The sequence below is a fragment of the Symphalangus syndactylus genome, chromosome 8 (assembly GCF_028878055.3).
Source record: "Symphalangus syndactylus isolate Jambi chromosome 8, NHGRI_mSymSyn1-v2.1_pri, whole genome shotgun sequence".
Lineage (NCBI taxonomy): Eukaryota > Metazoa > Chordata > Mammalia > Primates > Hylobatidae > Symphalangus > Symphalangus syndactylus.
Window position 1 is genome coordinate 105,294,968 of NC_072430.2, and position 17,532 is coordinate 105,312,499.

At 38.7% G+C, this 17,532-nt stretch overlaps 1 protein-coding gene across 16 annotated transcripts in view; it reads right to left on the reverse strand.

The window, feature by feature from the left end:
* Positions 1–17,532, reverse strand: part of HYCC2 (hyccin PI4KA lipid kinase complex subunit 2) — a 148,405-nt gene that overhangs the window by 32,086 nt on the left and 98,787 nt on the right. For all 16 annotated transcript variants that reach the window (XM_055290148.2, XM_055290153.2, XM_063644935.1 and 13 more), the window contains 3 exons: positions 12,978–13,157; positions 7,424–7,504; positions 5,009–5,124 (listed from right to left, as the gene is read on the reverse strand). In XM_055290148.2, the coding sequence (XP_055146123.1) occupies positions 5,009–5,124; positions 7,424–7,504; positions 12,978–13,157 (377 nt within the window). The remainder of the gene's footprint in view (positions 1–5,008; positions 5,125–7,423; positions 7,505–12,977; positions 13,158–17,532) is intronic.

Consider the following 17,532-nt stretch of genomic DNA (forward strand, 5'->3'; position numbering starts at 1 on the left):
AATCACTATGGGAATTTGAAGAGTGCATAAGTAGGATATGTCAATGCACATCAGGAGAACCTCCTTCTAGAATCAGGTGACTGGCACCTATGGGCACATATCCCTGTGTAGTCACCTGGAGTGATCACTTGGGTCCATGAAATGAGTGGACATGGTGGTACTGCAGCAATGCAGAGATGGGTTGAATTTAGACATATTTTTTGTACCCTCTGAGGCATAAAATGCCAATAAAACAGACAAAGACTGCAGATGGCTATGGGGCAGATTCCTCTGGGGGAAGGTCCTGCACATAGCTGGCAAGCTGAATAGATGCCAGCAGTCTCTGGAGGCCACAAATGGGTCCTGACAGGAACAGACACTGCATTAGGTTTTGCTTATCAGATTGTGGATCAAATGCTCAGAGTACTGTAAAAGGACCAGAAGATATTGTACCCATATGGACTGCTTAGTTACATTTTTGGAGCAAGAAACACACTTTAAAGACCAAAAGTCCAATGGCTGGGTGCAGTGGCTCATGCCTGTAATCCCAGCACTTTGGGAGGCCGAGGCGGGCAGACCACGAGGTCAGGAGATCGAGACCATCCTGGCTAACATGGTGAAACCCCGTCTCTACCAAAAGTACAAAAAATTAGCCAGGCATGGTGGTGGGCGCCTGTGGTCCCAGCTACTTGGGAGGCTGAGGCAGGAGAATGGTGTGAACCCAGGAGGCGGAGCTTGCACTGAGCCAAGATTGCACCACCGCACTCCAGCCTGGGCAACAGTGCAAGACTCCATCTCAAAAAAAAAAGACCAAAAGTCCAACAATGGGCAAAGAGACATCCTCAGGGTAATGGAACAAGCAATTGCGTGGAATGAAAGCAATTGAAAAATGAAAATAATTGGAACAATCAAATGAGATAATTTTGGTCTAAAAGACTGGGGTGAGATACAGGCATGAAGGGCTGGCTTACAGGCCTTCATGACTGTGTACTTAACCTGAGCGGGGCCAAGGGAGGGCCAATTATCACTGGAGAGATTCCTCTGTTTTTCTGGGGGATTTGGGAGGAGGCAGTGGAGAGATGATGCTGGGATAGTCATCATTACTCTTCTGTTCTTCTCATAGTGACAGAAGGTGGTGGTATTACTATACTTTTTTTCCTTCTTTTACATATCACCTCAACATTTTTTTTTCCCACCTAAGGCAGTGGTTCCAGTACCAGTGCTGCAACTGTGGGTGCAAGGAGCAGAGATGATTCCTAAGCAAAAAAACCGGAACTACACCTTCAAATCTTTATGTCAGAATTCCTAAAGGCCTGATGGGCTAGGCTGTGCCTTCATTCCATCTGGCAAAATTAGGATTGACAGAGAATGTATATTATCGCCTAGTTGTGATAGCACATTAGTTCTTTATATAAATCTACCCTACATCCTTGGGAGTGAATTGATAGGGAGGCACTTGCTAGCCAGTTTTGCTGCCAGAAATAGAGACCAACACAATGGTCAAACCTAACCTCTCTCCAAGGTAGAAAAGTCTGAGTATAAATGAAGAGAGAGAGAAATAGTAGCTGAGATTTTTTATTTTTTATTTTGTTATTTTTATTTATTTTTTTATTTTTTCTGAGATGGAGTTTCGCTCTGTCACCAAGGCTGGAGTGCAATGGCGCGATCTTGGCTCACTGCAACCTCCACCTCCCCAGGTTCAAGTGATTCTCCTGCCTCAGCCTCCTGAGTAGCTGGGATTACAGGCATGCACCACCACGCCTGGCTAACTTTTGTATTTTCAGTAGAGACAGGGTTTCACCATGTTGGCCAGGCTGGTCTCGAACTCCTGACCTTGTGATCCATCCGCCTCAGCCTCCCAAAGTGCTGGGATTACAGGCGTGAGCCACCGCGCCTGGCTATTTTTTTTTGAGACGGAGTCTCACTCTGTCACCCAGGCTGGAGTGCACGGGTGCAATCTCAGTTCACTGCAACCTCTGCCTCCTTGGTTCTGGTGACTGTCCCTGCCTCAGCCTCTCGAGTAGCTGGGATTACAGGTGCCCACCACCACGCCTGGTTAATTTTTTTTTTTGTATTTTTAGCAGAGATGGGGTTTTGCCACATTGGCCAGGCTGGTTTTGAACCCCTGACCTCAGGTGATCTCCCTGCCTCGGCCTCCCAAAGTGCTGGGATTACAGGCATGAGCCACTGCGCCTGGCGAGATTTTTTAAAATAAATGAGTTGTGCAATGTGGGAAATACATTAGCACCTAGGAAGACACTCAGAACAAGAGATGATACTATTAGCTCAATTATACTAGATGCCTGAAAGAGTAAAAGTCATGTGTTTGTGAGACCACTCCTGCTTTTAGAACTTAATAAGGCTGAACAGAAGTCTGTAAACTTGAGTGACTTCTCTCTGGGAGATATTTTCGTCATATATGATGATGAACTGGGATAACTGTTAATGACTGACCGGTACTCTATGAATGTGCCAGTATCTTTGGCTCTTATTTTTCAGGTTTCATTTACTGCCATCCTGTGACATGGTATAATATTGGCATTGTTGGTAAGGTTACAATATTGGTCATACGTATTGGAAATTGAATTGAAGCCTCCTTAGAATGAATACTAATGGAACATGACTTGCCTGAGGAGGAACTAGATTTAGCTAATCATTAACTAATTTCTATGACAAATAGTTCTGCACAAGTTTACCACAAGGTAGATAAAGAAGAGGGGTGAGGTAATCAAATTTGTGCAAAAATATGAAAATATATACAAACATTAAAGGATGAATTAGTTCTTTTTTTTGAGATAGAGTCTTGCTCTGTCGCCCAGCCTAGAGTGCAGTGGCGCAATCTCGGCTCACTGCAAGCTCCGCCTCCCAGGTTCACGCCATTCTCCTGCCTCAGCCTCCCGAGTAGCTGGGACTACAGGCACCCGCCACCATACCTGGCTAATTTTTTTGTATTTTTAGTAGAGACGGGGTTTCACCATGTTAGCCAGGATGGTCTCGATCTCCTGACCTCATGATCCACCCGCCTCGGCCTCCCAAATTGCTGGGATTACAGGTGTGAGCCACCGTGCCCGGCTGAATTAGTTATTTCTTTAAATCTATCCATAACCTACACTGGCTCCTCCAAATGTTAGGCATATTCATAATGATAGTATTTGTCATATAAATGCTATACTAAATGTAGATGCCCAGATAAACATGATCATTTTTGAGCCTTGGCCAAAGACCAGGGGACAGCCTGTATAATAAATATAGGTGTTTCTCGACCTATGATGGAATTGCATACCAATAAACCCATTGTAAATCGAAAATATCATAAGTCAAAAAAGCATTTAATACATCTACCCTACTGAACATCATAGCATAGTCCAGCCTACCTTAAATGTGCTCAGAACACTTACATTAGCCCTACAGTTGGGCAAAAATCATCTAACACAAAGCCTATTTTATATTTATCATAAAATTGAGTATCTCATGTAATTTACTGAATACTGTACTGAAAGTAAAAATGAGAAGGGTTGCATAGGTACTTGAAGTACAGTTTTTATTGAATGCATATTGCTTTCATACCACTGTAAAGTTGAAAAACCTTAAGTTGAACCATAATAATTCATGGACCATCTATAAACTGGCCTTGCCCAAAGAGACATCTGGCCTTTGCTCCTAGGAAGTTAATCTGAGAGTCTTTGTTTAGGGCAGAGACTGGTAACACCAGAACTTCGGGCTGGACTGACCACATCTGACTTTCTTAGGTAAGAGTTAGCCATGCCAGAAAGAACTACCGTGTGATTTAAGGTAGTAGCTCTGGGTCACACTGCATCAGTCCACATGGAGGCTGAGATCAACCAAGTGGGCAATCAACCTAATCAATCATGCCTACATAAAGATGCCTCAATAAAAAAACTCTGGAAACCAGAGCTTAAATGAGCCTCTCCCATTACCAATACTTTGTGTTTACTGTCATGCATTGATGCCAAGAGGGTAAGGTATCCTGACTTCAGGGGAAAGGACAACAGATGCTTTGTGTTTGAAACCCTTCATATTCTACTACATGTGTCTCTTTTGGCTGATTTTAATCTGTATTCTTTCCCTGTAATAAACCATAACTGTGAGTATAATGGCTTTCAGTGAATCCTGTGAGTCCTTCTAGCAAATTATCAAACAAGAGTTTGGTTTTGGGAACTCCCAAAACTTTCAATTAGTCAGAAGTGAAGGCAGTTTTGCAACCTGTCCCTCAAACTCTGTCTAACTTCAGGTACGAATCCCATTCTACAACCAAGAAAGTAAGGTGTACAGAGTAGATAAACTGTCTGAGGGAAAAATTTCTAAATTGCAGTACTAGAATATGAATCCTGGTTTGACTGACTGCACATCCACTTTTTACACTGCTTTATACAAGATGACCATAACATAATACCAAACATTAGACAATGGGTATTTCACAACTATGATGTACTTACCTTTTGGACTCTTCTCATACCAAACTTGAACTGAAGTAATTATAGTTAACTACTAAGTGTAAGTTAACGATTGTTAGCTGAGTGCAGTGGTGCATGCCTGTAATCCCAGCTACTCAGGAATCTAAGGTGGGAGGATCACATTGAGGCCAGGAGATCAAGACCAGCCTGGACAACATAACTAGACTCTGTCTCTAAATAAATAAATAAATGGGCCAGGTGCAGTGGCTCATGCCTATAATCTCAGCACTTTGTGAGGCTGAGGCAGGAGAAGTGCTTGAGGCCAGGAGTTCGAGACCAGCCTGGGCAACATAGCAAGACCTTTTCTCTACAAAAAATAAAAAAAATTGGCCAGGCATGGTGGTGCACACCTGTAGTCCTAGCTACTTGGAAAGCTGAGGTGGGAAGATCACTTAAGCCTGGGAGGTCAAGGCTGCAGTGAGCCATGTTTGTGGCTACAAACTACACTCCAGCCTGGGTGACAGAGTGAGACTCTGTCATTCATTCATTCATTCATTCATCTATTCATATATACATACATACAAGTTGTTACTATATACAGTTTTGACCATTACCGGTTCTGTGCAGTGAATGTTTCCCTCTGAGGATGAAGATCACTATAAACAACTCTGATGAGATCATGCTGACACAATGCCCCTTCTGTCAAAGCCATGGATCCAATTGTTGAAGGCTACAAAAATAAGGTACAGTATGAGACAATGTCTCTACCATAAAGTAAAAATCTGTATCATGTAATAATATTTAATTTTCTTTTCCACAAAAGGCAGTTTTGGATCATTTATTCTTCTCATTCTTCATGGAAAAGATTCAGAATCTTTCAATTCTCAATTATATAAATTCTATAGCTTCTTTTGGAAATTGCCTGTAAAATATAAAACTAAAAATATTTTTTAAAAGTTATGTAATAAATCGATATTTAAGGGAGTACGAAAAGTTGCTGAAAAAACTAAAGGTTAAAAATACATCCATTTTAATGTCTATATTCCAGAACAGAGTACAACTGCTTATAATTATACAAACAATATTAAAGACTACAATCAAATATCTCTTTTTTTTTTGAGACAGAGTCTCACTCTGTCTCTCAGGTTGGAGTGCAGTGGCACGATCTTTGCTCACTGAAACCTCTGCCTTTTGGGTTCGAGTGATTCCTGTGCCTCAGACACCTGAGTAGCTGGGATTACAGGTACCCACTACCACATCCAGCTAATTTTTGTATTTTTAGTAGAGACGGGGTTTCACCATGTTGGCCAGGCTGGTCTCAAACTTCTGAACTCAAGTGATCCACCCACCTCGGCCTCTCAAAGTGCTGGGATTACAAGCATGAGCCGCCATACCCGGCCCAAATGTCTCTTTAAACTAACATCATTGAGTTCACGTTTCTAAAGTTAGAAGAACCATCCAGGCCGGGTGCGGTGGCTCACACCTGTAATCCCAGCACTTTGGGAGGCCAAGGTGGGCGGATCAAGAGGTCAGGAGATCAAGACCATCCTGGCTAACACAGTGAAACCCCATCTCTACTAAAAATACAAAAAAATTCGCCAGGCGTGGTGGCACGCACCTGTAGTCCCAGCTACTCAGGAGGCTGAGACAGGAGAATCGCTTGAACCCAGGAGGCGGAGGTGGCAGTGAGCTGAGATCACGCCACTGCACTCCATCCTGGGTGACAGAGTGAGACTCTGTCTCCAAAAAAAAAAAAAAAAAAAAAGAACCATCCCTTCTTTAACACTTTACTACTCTCCATTTTATTTCATGATACACAGAACTTAATTAAAATCTATTACTCAGAAATATACTGTGCTAAAATGATTCCTGGCTAAATGGGACATTCTATTTTAAACACAAAACAAAGTCCCACGGAATTAATTAAGCAAATTAATACTGCAAAGAGCTATGAGATGGTCAGGATACTGTGTGCTGACAGGAAAATAGAATACAATTTTTAGACTACTAGTAAAGTTTCTTTAAATGTTATCCTCACAACTTAGTGTAGTGGCAATAAAGGCCACTGCAGACCAGAAGTTTGATTCATAAGTTTCTTATTGGATTTTACTTAAAGACAGAAAGTAGAAAAAGTTCAGCTCAACTGGCATCATTTACCTACGTGATTATCAGTGTTCTCAAATTCTTCAACCAAATAAATATAAGCAAAAAAGTATAATGTACTGAACACCTAGAATGCAGCAATTAGATTCCTTTAAACTGAAATAACAACAATTAGAGTGTCAACATTCTTTTAAGTAGTTATTTTCCTAGAATAGTAAAGAATAACAAAACAAATCAATCTAAGGTGATTTCTAAGTAGTATGGAAGACTTTAAAAATTAAAGAATATTTTTAAGGCTTATTATTTAAAAAATTAAATATAAAAATATAAAAAAATTAACGAATTTTTTTAAAATTCATAAAAGACTAATGAGAGTAAAAAATGATACTGGTAGAGTCAGGCACGGTGGCTCACACCTGTAATCCCAGCACTTTGGGAGGCCGAGGTGGGCGGATCATGAGGTCAGGTGTTCAAGATCAGCCTGGCCAACATGGTGAAACCCCATCTCTACTAAAAATAAAAAAACTAGCCAGGCATGGTGGCACACGTCTATAGTCCCAGCTACTTGGGAGGCCGAGGCAGGAGAATCGCTTGAACTCAGGAGGCAGAGGTTGCAGTGAGCCAAGATCGCACCACTGCACTCCAGCCTGAGGGACAGAGCGAGACTCCGTCTCAAAAAACAAACAAACAAACAAACAAACAAAAAAGATACTGATAGAAGAATAAAAAAACAAAAGAACTAAAGAAAATTTTTCATTCTTTTCTGCCTCTCTCATCACAGCTCAGTCTTCTAATAACAAACATCCACTTTTAAGAAGCAAATCAGTAAAGATATTTTAGGAATATTTATCTCTGATAAGAAATTGACTTTTTGATTTGTTACTCAATATAATTTAAAATAATTCCACCTTTCCAATGTTACTTACTTCATGATATATTGAAGGCTTGGATAAGGAAGGGATAGTGAAAGACAGAACTTTATTGTTCCCATCTTTATCAGCGATTTCCTATAGTCAAAAAATATACAAAGATAACGAAATAATCACAGATCTACACGAAATAATACTTTCTTAATTTACAGAATATATGATTGGCAGTAGGAAGATTTTTCAGAAATAGTAATGGATAAAAGTATTACCACCCTAGTTTATCTTTTCTAACTTATTAGCAAATTTGTACACTTTGGTAGTAGAGTTATAATCCACAGAGAGATAGATATTGAGTACAACACTATACTAAATCAAATACAATATGACAGCAAAGACATGAGGCAGGCAAACAAATCAATTTGATGTTTAATTTACATACAGGATGGGAAGATTACAAGTGATTAGATCTTTCAGTAAAAACATGGCTATGCTAAACAGATTAAAATTAAAAGTCTTATCCAAGAGATCCACACTTACGAAAACAAGAAAAACACATTAATTTAATACAGAATGAATTTTTTCCAGCTTTACTGAGGTATAATTGACAAATGAACATTATATATTTATGGCATAAAACACAATGTTTTAATATATGTATACACTGTGAAATGATTAAAACAATCAAGCTAATTAACAAATACAACACCTCACAGTTACTGTTTTTTTTTAAATGGTGAGAATATTTTTGAATGAATCTTGAATAAAAGAAACTCTTACAATCATTCAGCAATAAATGAATGACCTGAAATAAGCCACATTAATAATTATTGGGCCAGGTGTGGTGGCTCAGGCCTGTAATCCCATCACTTTGGGAGGCCAAGGCAGTCGGATCGCTTCAGCTTAGGAGTTCGAGACCAGCCTAGGCAACATGGCAAAACCCCATCTCTACAAAAAAATACAAAAAGTAGCTGGGCATGGTATCGCAGGCCTGTAGTCCCAGCTACTCAGGAGGCTGAGGTGGGAGGATCCCTTGAGCCTTGGAGGTGGAAGTTGCAGTGAGCTGAGATCACCCACTGCACTCCAGCATGGGTGACAGTGACACCCTGTCTCAAAAACAAAGAAACAAACAAAATGATTATTAGTCTAAGTCATTAAAAATAAATTCCTATTAGGTAATTTTTACTAAGCTACAAGACAGTTCTTGTGATTTTTTTTAAAAACACTTTATTTTCATAAAAAAGACAATGGACAATGGTATCCTTCATTTCTCCATCTCTGGCACCTCCGATATTCCTGTTATAAATAAATATGTGCGGCCAGGCGTGGTGGCTTACGCCTGTAATCCCAGCACTTTGGGAGGCTGAGGCGGGCAGATCACCTGAGGTCAGGAGTTCGAGACCAGCCTGGCCGGCATGGTAAAACCCTGTCTCTATTAAAAATACAAAAATTAGCCAGGCATGGTGACAGACACCTTAATCCCAGCTACTCAGGAGGCTGAAGCAGGAGAATTGCTCGAACCCGGGAGGCGGAGGTTGCAGTGAACCAAGAGCACACCATTGCACTCTAGCCTGACTTCGTCTCAAAAAAATACACACACACACACACACACATATGCCTACAGATGACGACAATCAGAGGAGTGAAAACTGCAGCAATCCTTTTCCCCACTGTCTTATTTTTGTCTATTTCCCTTAGAACTCATATTAGCATACATCACTGGCATCAAATCCATAGAAAGAAGACTGCCCTTACTAGATCTACATGGTAGGTAGTCAGAGACTGAGTAGCTGCATGGCCTAAAAAGAAGAAACATCAGCCCAGGCACAGTGGCTCACGCCTGTAATCCCAGCACTTGGGGAGGCTGAGGCAGGCAGTATCACTTGAGGTCAGGAGTTTGAGACTAGCATGGCCAACAAAGCAAAACCCAATCTCTACTAAAAATACAAAAATTAGCTGGGCATGGTGGCACATGCCTGTAATCCCAGCTACTTGGGAGGGTGAGGCAGGAGAATCACTTGAGCCCCGGAGGTAAACGTTGCAGAGAGCTGAGACTGCCACTGCACTTCAGCCTAGACGACAGCTGAGACTTTGCCACCGCACTCCATTTCAAAAAAAAAAGAAACAATAACAGCAGCAATAATCATCATCACCAAACACAATCTCCAAAGAACTTCCGTATAGGGCTCATTTCTGAGTTTATTATGTCATAGAAGAATACCAATTACATGTGAATAATGACCATACCTCTAATTATGGTAGGAAAAAAGGTCTGAAAAGTCCCTTGAGGGTATAACTTCTTTGTAGTCAAACCAGGTCCCACCACATCTGGGCCACTGTGCTTCAGAGAAAGCCTATGCTAAGATGAATGGGCCTCATTTAAGTTAAGCAAAAATGCTTCAATTTTATTCTTAAATTTCAAATTAAGCCAAATACTTTTGATTTATCTTTGCAGGTATTGTGAAAAGGATATGCTAAATTTTGTTTAAGGGAAATATAAAACTCCCCCTGGGGCTATTTGAAACAAAGAAGTGCTGGGGAGGGAAAGAAGGAAAAACAGAAAAGAATATATGGACGACTCCCACTGTGATTAAGAAAAACTGAGAACCACAGAAAAGGAAGAACACAGACATCAAGGGAATTAAAAGGAGTCCAAAGCCTAGAGTTACATTTCTGACATATAACTGAGTATTTTTCTATAGTATACTAATTTTGCATTGTCAAAAGATAACTGAACCACAGCACCAACAAGTTATGTCAACAACTTGTGAAACATGACACCTTGCAAAATGTTTGTTTCATGTGTCCTATTATTGAATTTTATTACACTAAACACATTAATAAAAATGTTAGCTTAATGCTAAGCATAATCTAAAACACTAAATTCCATTATTAAATCAACAAACATTTACTAAGTGTCTGCTGGTAAGCACTATAGGAAACACAGTGATAAATAAAACAAATTTCCTACTTGAAAAGAAAAAACAATGAGGCAAGTTAGGAAAGTAGATAATTTTATTCCTAGATCAATTTTCATTTTTTTAAACCCACTTTTAATTCTGATGGTAATAATAATGAACATTTATAAACACCTTATGCAACATAATGAATTCTTCAAGTTGTTTTTAGTCCTACTAACAATGTTTTCTTTTTTACAGATGAGGCAATTGAAGTCAAGATATTAAGTAACTTGCCCAAATTTAAAACAGCCAATAAGTGGCAGGGCATGGTTCTGAACTGAATACAAGTCATTCTAAAGCCCCTGCTCCTTCCTTCAGACTTCTAGCGATGGAAATGTTTGCTAATGATTTTTTAAAGTAACTAATAGTTAGAGGAGTGAGCACTGGTACAGAAGAATATTTACTGTGAGATTCAATTTTCTTGTACTTTATTACCTTTCAGTTATAAAACTAAACTTTATTATGTGGAGTTTTGTTTACAATGTATACTAAATACACAAAATATAAGACTTCAAAGTGCAGAAATTTCAATACCAATGGTCCTTAACTGGACATCATGAGAAAAAAACAGAATAATAATGTTTACGGTACTTAATTCCTTAGAAGAAAAGAGTTTCATAAACAATGTACTATCAAAGACATAATATATTGTCAAATAACTATTAACAAATTTACAACTTTTATGACACATAACACTTTGGTTTCTCAATTGCTACTCCACTCAACGACTCCAAGATACATTCATAAAATTCACGATTCTTTATTGATGAGTTCAGGTAACTGCCCAATTTTGTAGAGGCACATGAGAATGGAATTATGATGCTGTGCTATTTTGCTTCCTTGCATTGCGCAAGAAAAGGTGCCTTGTGCTGCCCAAGTCTTCAGAAAGGTGCAACGCAGATGATCCCATGTTCCTAAATTCTCCCTCACCTTTTCACCTTGCTTCCTACAGTCCTTGTAACCTTTCTAGCATACCCTCCCCATCTTGCAGAAGTAATCAAGTCTCAATCTTCAAGTTCCATGTAAAGCCCCTAGTATCTCAGAAGTGTTTATGATTTCTTTTCTCCCCCTAGTTTCCACTGTGTTCTTACTAAGATTTTAAAAATCCTAACATGCTATAATACTATATAGACTTTTTCCCTGTAACTGATGTCCTCCCCTCAGAGAAACAGAAATTTCATGTCCATTTGCCTCACTCTTCTCAATTATGTATATAGCCTTTAACATATAAGAAGTGGTGATTAAATTCAATTTATAATTCAAAAGTCTCTCTGCATACCACCATAAGATTCATTTTCCTAATATATAATACAATTCTTCTGTTCAAAACCCTCTAATTGCTTTAAAGAGAACCTAAACCTAAACTCTTCACTTTAAAAAGATTCTCCAAAACCGACACATAATTGTCTTTTCCAGCTTGCATATATACTCTGTGCTTCAAACAGAATTACTTTCTATTTCCAGGACGTGACTTGACTCTCCTGCCCCTCTGCTTATGTTCAATTGACAGCTGCTTCCAGAAACCTCACCGGCTCCTCATCAACAGGCCAAAACTATACCTCTTCATAAGACCCAGCTTAGATGCCATCGCCTCAATAAAGCCTGCCATGATAACTTCAGCTAACAGCTGAGTTTCTCTCTAAAATCCTCTTATTATACAAACCGCATTATTAATTACCTATAAACATGGCTTTTCGAACACAGCGGGAGTTTCCTAAAAGTAGGTGCCACACACATAATTCTCCATGTTTTCAGCGTCCAACTCAAGGGCATACATCCAAAAACATTCATAAATATTGGTCAAATAAAACAATTTGAAGATATAAATATTAATAATGCTATCAATTATAGTAGTTTTATATACTTTATAAAATACATTATTTAAAAAATGCATTATCAATATCTACCCCTGTGCTCAACCTAATTAGTTCAGACAAGTTACACTTATAGACATTTGAATTGTTTTTTCTTTTTTTGAGACAGGGTCTTGCTGTCTTGCCCAGGCTTGAGCACAGTGGCACAATCATGGCTCACTGCATCCTCAACACCCTGGGCTCCAGACATCTTCCCATCTCAGTCTCCTGAGTAGCTAGGACTACAGGCATATGCCACCATGCTCAGCTAATTTTTTATAGAGACGAGGTTTGGCCAAGCTGCCCAGGCTGGTCTCAAACTCCTGGGCTCAAGTGATCCTCCCACCTTGGCCTCCCAAAGTGCTGGAATTACAGGCATGAGTCACTACATCCGGCCTCAATTTATTTATTATTTTTAATTTTTTTTTTGAGACAGAGTCTCACTCTTTCACCCAGGCTGGAGTGCAGTGGTACAATCTTGGCTCACTGCAACCTCTAACTCCTCAGTTCCAGCAATTCTCCTGCCTCAGCCTCCCAAGTAGCTGGGATTATAGGAACACACCATCATGCTCGGCTAATTTTTGTATTTTTAGTAGAGACGGAGTCTCACCATGTTGGCCAGGCTGGTCTCAAACTCCTGACCTCAAGTGATATGCCTGCCTTCGCCTCCTAAAATGCTGGGATTACAGGCATGAGCCACTGCGCCTGGCCAATTTATTTTTCTCTAAACATTCCTTAAGTATTATTTCAGAGGACCTTAAAAAATACTTAAAATTTTTCAAACTGTCATCTTCAACTTACCAAATTGTAAATTCCTAACAGAAGTGCTTCAATGCAACCATTACTCTGTCTGTCTCGGCTAACTGTAAGCCGTAAATAAACCCACATCAATTCTGGCAAGAACTGCAGTGTGAACCTCTTAAGTCGAACCTCTGAGCTACGATAGAGCTCAAACAGCTGATGGCAGACAGGCTCCAGGAGCTAAAAGGAAAATAAAGTGCACTGGTCATTTCAATTATTTTGGTTGTAACTGTTTTTTTTTTTTTTTTAAGGCACCTATATCTGTATAATATTTTAAAAAGTCTTAATCTTAATTTCTCCACATTTTGAGTTAATTTAACCAAAACCTTTGTGTAAAGAGACCACATATTAAACTGACCAATCCACTAACTATAAGAAGTATTTTGTGCCCATATATCAATGTACCTTTCAGTATACTGCACTACTAAATTTACTAGATTATTAGTCCTTTAGCCAATGTACATTTATATTTGAGAAGAATTTTCCTTTCTATTCTTATCAACTCTTACTATCTTCCATTTCAAAAACTTTCCATTGAAATAAAATAATTTTGCATAGTATTGTTGGGAATAAACTTAAAATCTCAACTGAGACTATGATTCAAACAAATTATATACCACTCTTACTGAAAAATGTGTATTGACATAGAATTTTCTAAGGGTCATGTTGTTGGGCAAAGCAACTCTTTTTTTCGACCACTGCTAATCAGTTTCTGAGAGTCAAAAATTCTGTACATATTTTGGAATCTGAAGAATCCTATGTAAATCATTTGTTACTTAAATCTGTGAAAAATATGTTTCTTTGGAGGAAAACGTATGCATTTGTAAGTGTTCTGTGGAATCAGTTTTCGTTGTATTGATGTCATTAAGTGCTCAGTGTCTTCATTGCAATATGAAATTTATTAAAGCATCCACATTCCATTTTAAAAAAACTTATATACCACTCAGTAGAAGAAAGGATTTTGCAATACATATTTGTGCATCCAAAATTCTAGCTAATATTTAAAATACAAGTGAAGCAAACTATTTTAAACTGACTTAAATTTTTCTTATTGTATTTATGTGAAAGATTTTAAAAAGGAGAAAAGTATCCAGAAATAGCTTTTTCAGTGTTCGATTGGCTAATTTTTCATACGATATCACACAATATGACTTATGAGGAACTTCATGACCTAGAAAACTGAAGAAAATGAGCAGTTAAAATAAACTTTCCCACTTTTCCCTAAATATGTACTGCCAATTTAGAATGGGTTTGCTGGAGTAACTGTAGGCTGCACAAAACTGGCTATGACTTTAAAATTCATATAAAATATTGACAAGAAACTATAAAATAATTTTTAAAGTTTAACACTAACTCTTTAAAAAAAAGAATAATAGTTCAGTAATTTCATGTGCTTTCCTCTATTCTGAATGATTAAAATAATGCATATACATTTGGAAATCTGCTTGAATATAGTTACATACATCTGTAATAATCTAACACTCTACAATAAAAAGTCACTGTCATGATTATAAAAAGTTAACAAATCCATGTCAATTATACAGTTATCATATTTAGAATAGTCAGGCTTAGCTCTGGAAGAATTCTAAAGCTTAAAAAATTTACATACATACACATCCTAGTCTAGTAAATACTAAGCCCTTTATGTGAAATCACTATCAGAACAGTTTTTAAAATCTTAAAAAATTTTCCAGAGGCTGGGTGTGGAGGTACACATCTGTAGCTCCAGCTATTCACAAGGTTGAAGAAGGTGGATAGCTTGAGCCCAGGAGTTTGAGGCTGCATTGAACCATGATAGCATCACTGCACTCCAGTCTGGGTAACAGAGCAAGACTGACACAAAAGAAAAATATTCCAACTCTTCCCTTACATTGAAGTCTAGACCAGTCAGACAATTTGTCAAAGGTCGATGAAGTTAATGGTGAAATAAGACACTAAATTCAGGTCTTCTGACATCAAGTTGATGTTTCCACTCTACCACATTTCTTATATTAGAATGGAGGTATAGATTGTTTAATCACAAAACAGTGTATTCTATGCAATGCCAATAATGAAAAAGTAATAAACTTTTGGAAACTGTCAGTTGCTGGCATTTTCCTTAAATATCGAGAGCAATATTCAGTTCTTTGGGAGAAGTAAAAAACTGTTGCTCTCACAAATTTTGTTTACTAAAAATTTATACTCATGTTTCAAACTCAATCTCCTCTTTAGTAAAAAACTCTCCAAAGATTGCCTTCTCTAAACTTCATGGGCCATGGTACAATTATGATGAACTTCTTCTATGAAGACCTTAAACTCCTCTTTCTCAGTAGCAACAGGTACACTGGCATGTGGGACACTATATTTTAACTAAGCACAGTGAAGAAATACAGGATTACCAGCATTATTACTCTGTGTTTTTTGTAAGCGAAAGGGGGGTAAATGTTGGCAATCCAGTAACTTTTAATCAGATACTACTAGAAAGTAAGACTGTTAAAAACTCGCTGGTCAGGTGCTGTAGCTCACGCCTGTAATCCCGGCACTTTGGGAGGCCAAGGCAGGCTGATGGCTTGAGACCAGGAGTTTCAGACCAGCCTGCACAATGTGGCAAAACCTCACCTCTACAAAAAATACAAAAATTAGCCAGGTGTGGTGGCATGCACCTGGGTAGTCCCAGCTATTTTTGGGGGGCCGAAGCAGAAGAATTGCTTGAGCCCAGGAGGTTCAGGCTACAGTGAGCTGTGTTCAAGTCACTGCACTCCAGCCTGGGTGACAAAGTGAGGCCCTATCTTAAAAAAAAAAAAAAAAAAGAAAAATTGCCAATGCTATGTGTTAAAATCTTTAATTGTGGCCAGGCTCAATAGCTCATGCCTGTAATCCCAGCACTTTGGGAAGCCAAGGTGGGAGGATCGCTTGAGCCCAGGAGTTCAAGGCCAGCCTTGAACACCATGAGACTCTGTCTTTAGAAAATAAAAAATAAAATTAGCAGGGTGTGGTAGCATGTGCCTGTAGCTAATTGAGAAGGTGAGTTTGGAGGATCACATGAGTCCAGGAGTTTGAGGTTACAGTGAGCTATAATGGTGCCACTGTACTCCAGCATGGGAGAGAGAGACCCTGGCTCAGAAACAAACAAACAAACAAACAAAAAGACCATTTTAATTTGAAGCATATGCCTCATAGCACCATGTTCTCAAATTCTTAATATAAATGATTCTGACCTCCCTTAAATGGCACCACCACCCACATCAAAACGTATTAAAAATCATTATCCTTGGGTTAGAAAAAATCATAACTGACACCATCCCCAAATTTAGCAAACACTGTTTTGACATGATAATTAGTAAGAGACACGCTATTTGATGAACACACTGAGAGTATTTGGATGGAATAATGAAGAAGCCTAACTTGAGTGGGTTAAAGAATGTGAGGTGAAGAAATGGAGACAAGTAGACAGAGGCTATGAATAAGCAATATTTTATGAAGTTCATCTGTGAATAGGGACAGAGAAATGGGGTAGATAATACAATAAGAGGTAAGCTGAAATAAAGTTTTTAAAAAATATAATATGGCTGTTTATCATATTCCACTCATCAGGGAAAGAAAAAAAGATCAGTGATGGAAGAGAGAAGGAATAACCGCAGGACCAGAGTCCTTAAGGTTGCTAGAGAAGATAGAATCCAGGCCTAAGTAGAAGAGATGGCTTTTCATACAACCTGAGATACTTCACCCACTAAACACCAGAAAAGGCAACAGAGTGCTGTAGAGTGGTAGATTTGAATCTGAAAATATGAAAGTTTCCAAATATTTTCTTTTTTTTCTGAGATGGAGTCTTGCTTTGTCGCCAGGCTGGAGTGCAGTGGTGCAATCTCGGCTCACTGCAACCTCCGCCTCCCAAGTTCAAGCGATTCTCCTGCCTTAGCCTCCCAAGTAACTGGGACTACAGGCATGCACCACCACACCCAGCTAATTTTTGGTATTTTTAGTAGAGACGGGGTTTTATCATGTTGGCCAGGATGGTCTCGATCTCTTGACCTCGTGATCCACTCCACTCTGCCTCCCAAAGTGCTGAGATTACAGGCGTGAGACACTGCACTGGCAACTATCTTAAGTTCTAATTCATACTAAATATGGCACATGACAATTTTCTAAAATAATTTCTTGTAACCTAAATAGTACGTTTGTTTCTTTCAGAATATAACAACATCAGGATTAAAAGGGACCTCCTTCTATGACTAAAGTCCAGAATTGTTTTGAAATTCTATACAATTTATCATTCTATTTTTCTGAAGTCTGAACACATGGTTAGAGCCTTCTAACCTGACAGGAAACAGGAGAGAAACTCAACCCTCCTCTAGCAACTGACTGATTATATGAATGCTGGACCTTGAGCTTGCATCCCTCAAGTTATAATTTTTCCATTTCTAGCCATGAAACCCCCAAAGTCCCACACATTAATATTATGAAATATGACAACAGAAAGTAATGAAAATAGCTTTTTTAATGTAATAGCTTCTAAAGTATTAAACAAAAAAATAGGAAAAGGATACTTCTTATACACTTGTGAGCCCTGATGAAA